General features: G+C 53.5%; 1 protein-coding gene across 1 annotated transcript; it reads left to right on the plus strand.

The window, feature by feature from the left end:
* Nucleotides 1-5,204: 5,204 nt before the first annotated feature.
* LOC128901498 (olfactory receptor 14A16-like) lies at nucleotides 5,205-6,164 on the plus strand. The gene has a single exon (XM_054183542.1). It carries the CDS (start codon nucleotides 5,205-5,207, stop codon nucleotides 6,162-6,164), a length of 960 nt encoding a protein of 319 aa, XP_054039517.1.
* The last annotated feature ends 237 nt before the right edge of the window (nucleotides 6,165-6,401 follow it).

Genomic DNA, 6,401 nt, shown 5'->3' on the forward strand with positions numbered 1-6,401 from the left:
AGGAACAGCGTGGCCAGCAGGAGTAGGGAAGTGATCGTGCCTCTGTACTGGGCACTGGTGAGGCCTCACCTCGAGTGTTGTGTTCAGTTCTGGGCCCCTCTGTACAAGAGGGACATTGAGGTGCTGGAGCGTGGCCAGAGGAGAGCTACCAGGCTGGTGAGGGGTCTGGAGACCAGGGCATATGAGGAGAGGCTGAGGGAGCTGGGCATGTTTAGCTTGGAGAAGAGGAGGCTGAGGGGAGACCTCATTGCCCTCTACAACTACCTGAAAGGAGGGTGTAGAGAGGGGGGTGTTGGCCTCTTCTCCCAGGTGAATAACGACAGAACCAGAGGAAATGGTCTGAAGCTGCAGCAGGGGAGGTTTAGATTAGATATCAGGAAGAATGACTTTACTGAAAGAGTGGTCAGGCACTGGAACAGCCTGCCCAGGGAGGCGGTTGAGTCCCCATCCCTCGAGGTATTTAAGAAATGTCTACATTTGGCACTTCAGGGCATGCTCTGAAGGGCAGAGGTTGTAGGTTGGTGGTTTTTTCTTTTCTTTTTTTTTTTGGTGTGTGTATGGTTGGACTTGATGATCTCAAAGGTCCTTTCCAACCATGAAGATCCTATGATTTCTATGATTTCTGTGATTGTCTGCAGTGGGCAGGGAGTGAGACGGGACTGCTCCCAGAAATGCCATGGGAGGGGAGGTGCATTTCTCAGGGAAAGAGGGATGAAGGGTGGACATTCAGGGTTACGATGTTCCTCTTCCCATGTCACCATTATGTGTGACGAAGCTCTGCTTCCCTAGAAGTGGCCAAACATCTGCCTGCCAATGGGCAGCACAACATCACTTTGCACGTGCAGCTTTGCTCCACTTATTAAACTCCCTTTGTCTTGACCCATGAGTTGTTCTCACTTTGCCCTTCCAATGCTCTCCCCCATCCTGCTCTGGGGGAGTGAGCGAGCAGCTGGGTGGGGGCTTTGCTGCCAGCTGGGGTCAGCCCACCATGCAATTTGCCTTATTTCTACTTTCACTAAAACCAGTAAGAGTGACTCGCTCTACAAGAGCTTCTTCCTCTTCTTCTTGATGATGGTAAACTTTATTTCTTTAAAACCATTCCATTCATTCATTCTTCCTTGACAAGACAGTTACAATTTCTCAGACTTGTATTCTGGCATGATGGTTTTAGAGCAGTATTATTCCTCTCCTTTCAAACTCTCCTTTCATTTAATGGCAACACCTCTCAGACAGTATTGTCCCTAAATCATTTCTACTATCTTTTATTCTCGTTTTTTAGTGCTTGCATGTGGAGTTGTTTATCCTGATTATCACATCTCTGACTAGCTCTTCCTTGTTTGCCAGTACCGGATCCAGGTGAGCATCCAGAGCCCTTGTTGTCCCATTGGGCAGCTGTATTAAGAAGTTGTCCCTAGATCCTCCTATCTCTTTGCACCCTCTTTTACCTGGACTGTGAATGCCAGGACAATTACAGTCCCCCACAGGAACTGGCTCATTGACCTGGAGACTTCCTTTTCTTGCTGACAGAAGGCTGTTCCTGCTTCCTCACCCTCATGGAACGGTTCATAACTGCCAATGTGACGTCACCCTTCCTGGCTCCTCTAATCCTCAATGACAGAAGCTAACCGTCCTGGAAGAGCTGCATCCCTCGGAGCTGCCTCTTCACACTGGGGGCATCCCCCATCCTCACCCTCCCTCACACTCTCTTCTGCAGAGCCTCTATCCCTCCACTGCAGCACCCCAGGTGAGCAAGCTGGCCCACCACATCTCATTTCATCCAAACTGTCCCAGTGCTGTGAGGCTCCAGCTCCTCCTGCCTGTTCTCCAGCTCCTCCTGCCCGTCCATGTTTGGGCTGCAGCATGTCAGGAGTGGCACCAGGGCTGAGGACAGGCTTGTTACAGGCAAAGGCGGTAACAGGGAGCCAGGACCCCGTTCTGCTTCACACGGTGGAGTGCTTGGCAAATGGTAATGTAACAAGGAAATGAGGTGCCCAGAGACTGCCCTGCAGTCTCCAAGGCCAGAGAAACAAGAGACCTGGCATGGTACCGGAGGCTTTTTTGTTTTAAAGTAATGGAATAAATGCAAATAAATAAGGTGTCACCAGTGCAGGGATGTGGAGCTATCTTAGCTTTGCAGTGACTGGTGCTCTAGTAAATGCAGGGGATAGAGAGAGAGCTTGGAGCTCTGCATGCTCCAGGGATATATGTGACAAGGTGCATTCAGGTGCCCCAAACATAGAGGACTGCTGCCATTTGGGATGGCCAAGGAATGCCCCCTTCCCCCTCTGGACCTCAGCTGATGCTTGGGAAGGATGTGGGTGTTCCCAGAGATTTTGCATCAGAGCTTGCAAACACTTGTACAAGTCATGGACCACCCATGGCCCCTCTGTCATCCCCAGGCTTATGTGGGTGAGCAACGGAGTGCCCAGAGAAGAAAGGGCAGGGGCTGAGAGCAGGGGCTCACCTGCCAGCAACACTTTTGTGCAGCCCTGGACTGAAGCCAGAGGAATCCCAGCTCCTGTGGCTGTGGGGGGTGCATGGCGGGAGAAGAATCCTGCTTCTTCCAGCTGGGGATGAGATGTCTGCCTTGCCTCAGCTGAACCACAGCCCCAGCTGAAACACGGCCCAGCTGAACCACCTCCCCTTTTCCCTGTCTCCATGTCCTTTTTGTGATGGGTCAGGAACAGTGGTGTCCAGAGGGGAACTTTGACACCTCTCACAGAAAACCTCACTCTGGTAGGACAACTTCTGTTGCAGGAATCAGTCCCTCTCCACTGTTTAGAGAGGGACCCTTAGTGATTATTTTGTTGGCTCCGAAGTACATTCCCAGGGATGATCCTGCTGCCTTTCAGGCTCCGTCAGCCCTGGACCCCCAGGGACACCTCAAGGGAGCCCCAGAGGGGAGAGAGAAGGTGATGCCTTGAGCTGGTCCTCTGCTGCTGAGCTGTGCTGGGCTCCTGGGATGGAGGGAGCTCATGGCAAGCGGGCAGCGCTGCAGAGAGACAGCTCTGCCCAGGAGCAGCTCCTCTGCCAAGCACAGCAGGGCTGAGGGCACTGAAGCAACGGAGATGTTACAGGCGATGTGGAATGGGAGGATGCTGAGAGCTCACTTGGAGGGGGGATCTTCACAGCCCTTAAGAGAGTGAGTCTCTGGCTGCAGAGCAATGTACATGAGTGTCCTGGAGGGGTCTCCTAGAGCTGGCACATCCCAGAGCAGTTAGGATGTGGCAGGATGGCTCACAGGGTTTCTTTCATGTGGAGAAGGATGTGCTGCAGAGCGGGGCTTCCCTGTGCCCCCGCACAGTGACAGGGCATCGCAGCTCCCTTCTTCCAGGGAGGGCTGCAGGGCTGCGAAGCCAGGTGTGCAGCCAGGGGTGCCCAGAGCTGTCCCCGAGAGCAGGGTCCCTGCACCCCAGGGTGCTGTGTGCTGGGACACTCGGCGCTCAGCATTCAGCCTGCCCGGGGAGCTCCTCGCAGTGCTGTGGGGAGAAGCTGTGGGTGGAAGGAGGACCCGCAGCAGGGCAGGTCAAGAGGGCGCTGCGGGAGTCAGGGCTGCTCACAGCTCCACATCACCCCCAGGACATTTGCGGAGGGTCCTTTTCAAGGACACTAAGGCCACCATTCCTTGAAAGGGAAGGTATCTGTGCTTTGAGGTTTCTCCTGTTGGTTTTCGGGGTGGGCTGTGGGAGATGGGAACTAATTTCTCTGTTCTGGAGAAGGCACTGAGACCAGCTCTCATTAGGACATTTCTGAGCTGCTCCTCAGGCCCTGCACACACAGAGATGTCCCTGGGCAGTGCCCTGCTGCCAGGAGGGGTCTGCAGGGCAGAGCTGAGCCCCCAGCCGGTGGGATGGGGTCTGTGAACACGGGCAGGGAGCAGATATGGGGACAGATATCAGCTCCGGTCCTCCAACGTGGTACACAACACCACATCTAAAAGCACCTGCCGTGGGACGTCACTCTGTGCGGTGGTCACTACAGGGCAGTAAGAAGAGGGCTTCACTGCATGCCCACCTCTTTCTCTTTTTGTTTCATCTAGTGGGAGCATTGTGACTTTCTTCCTTGTTTCTCCACAGGTACATGTTGCTCTTGCTCTCTGGGGTTTGGGTGGGGGAACAGGTCAGCTTCTTTTTTGACACTGACTCTGGGGGACCTGCCCTGGATCTGTGTCTCAAACCTTCTCGCCATCTTTTCCCTCTTAAACAGGCCCCGATGCCCTCAGGCAGCAAAAGTCCAACAGCAAATGACCAGTGGTGGCTCCGTCCCTGAGTTCCTCCTCCTGGCCTTCACAAAAACGCAGGAGCTGCAGCTCTGGCATTTCTGGTTCCTTCAGGACACCACATCTTTCCGCTAATTCGCTGGGAGGTCTTTCTGGGCTGCAGGCTGCTCTCCAGAAGAGCTCTCCCGTAGCGTCTCTCTGTTATCTAGGAGGCCCGTGGAGAAGACACCTTGGTGCCGAAGCCATCGAAATGCCACTGGATGGCTGTAGGTGGGCAGCTGCAATGAGCCCTCTGTATCCCTGGCTGGAAGGGGAGAGCTGAGATTGTGCTCAGGTATGGTGGGACGGGATGGGAAGCTGGAGATCTGCACGTTGAAACTGGGTTCCTCTGCTGGTAGCAGTGCCCAATTTTCAGTGTGATCTTAGTCCAGCTCAGAGAGGTGTCGGCACAGGGCAGCTAAGTACAGGGCTGAAGGACAGACTGGCTCTCCTCACTCTGAACAAAGGGACGGCCTCTTTGCAACTCAGCACCCACAGGGTTTCACTTGGAGTGCAGCCGAAATACCAAGGACTTCTGCCTTGAAACACTGCTCAGGTGTGGTTGGGCTACAAGGACAAAATAAACGAAACAAAATCCCCAAAGCTCTGCGCTGCAGTTGGGTGATTTGGGAGGGCCAATGCTGAAAAGCTTTTTGATATCAGGAGAGGATTTAATCCGAGATCTCACCGTGTTCCTGTTTACCTCTTGCTGCAAGGCAGGACTGACTCCTCCTAAGCCAACAGCAGAGCCCCCTGCTCCCAGTGACACCCTCGGCTGGCCCCAGAGAAAGCTCAAGAAGGGACCTGGCAAAGGTATTCCTGAAAAGCAGAGAAACACTTCAAGGGATTTCTATGAGGAACAGAGTAGGTTTTGCCCGGAGAAATCTCCCCTAACTTCTCCATGCCTTTTCTTCCATGGACAGTCATCCATGCCTAGAAGGACCAAATGTCCAACGGCAGTTCCATCACTGAGTTCCTCCTCCTGGCATTCACAAACACGCGGGAGCTGCAGCTCTTGCACTTTGGGCTCTTCCTGGCCATCTACCTGGCTACCCTCCTGGGCAACGGCCTCATCATCATCGCCATCGCCTGTGACCACCACCTCCACACCCCCATGTACTTCTTCCTGTTCAACCTCTCCCTCCTCGACCTTGGGTCCATCTCCACCACTGTCCCCAAATCCATGGCCAATTCCCTCTGGGACACCAGCGTTATTTCCTATGGAGGATGTGCTGCCCAGGTCTTTGTCTTTTCCTTTTTGATGTCAGCAGAACTGTACCTTCTCACCGTCATGGCCTATGACCGCTACGTTGCCATCTGCAAACCCCTGCACTACGGGACCCTCCTGGGCAGCAGAGCTTGTGTCCACATGGCAGCAGCTGCCTGGGGCAGTGGTTTGTTCCACGCTCTGCTGCAAACTGCCAACACATTTTCACTACCGCTGTGCCAAGGCAATGCCATAAACCAGTTCTTCTGTGAAATCCCCCAGATCCTCAAGCTCTCCTGCTCCAACTCCTGCCTCAGGGCAGTTGGGCTTCTTGTGGTTGGTGTCTTTGTGGACTTTGCATGTTTCCTTTTCGTTCTTTTCTCCTATGTGCAGATCTTCAGGGCCGTGCTGAGGTTCCCCTCTGAGCAGGGACGGCACAAAGCCTTTTCCACGTGCCTCCCTCACCTGGCCGTGGTCTCCCTGTTTGTCAGCACTGGTATGTTTGCCTACCTGAAGCCTCCCTCCATCTCCTTGCCATCACTGGAGCTGATGATGGCTGTTCTGTACTCGGTGGTACCTCCAACTTTGAACCCCGTCATCTACAGCATGAGGAACAAGGAGCTCAAGGATGCAATTAGGAAAATGATTTCTTGGATGCTTTTCAGTTGTTATGAACTTCCCTTCTCTCTGCACAAATGACTCCCCGGGTATCCCATCCCAGGCCTGTACTATGAGTTTTTTAGTTATCATGCTCATCATTAGGATTACATAGGCCTACAGGAAAGCTGGGGAGGGACTTGTTATCAGGGAGAGGAGCAATAGGATGAGGGGTATCGGTTTTAAACTGAAAGAGGGGAGATCTAGATTAGATATTAGGAAGAAATTCTTTACTCTGAGGGTGGTGAGGGACTGGCCCAGGTTGCCCAGGGAAGTTGT

This window comes from Rissa tridactyla, chromosome 25 (assembly GCF_028500815.1).
Source record: "Rissa tridactyla isolate bRisTri1 chromosome 25, bRisTri1.patW.cur.20221130, whole genome shotgun sequence".
NCBI classification, from domain to species: Eukaryota; Metazoa; Chordata; class Aves; order Charadriiformes; family Laridae; genus Rissa; species Rissa tridactyla.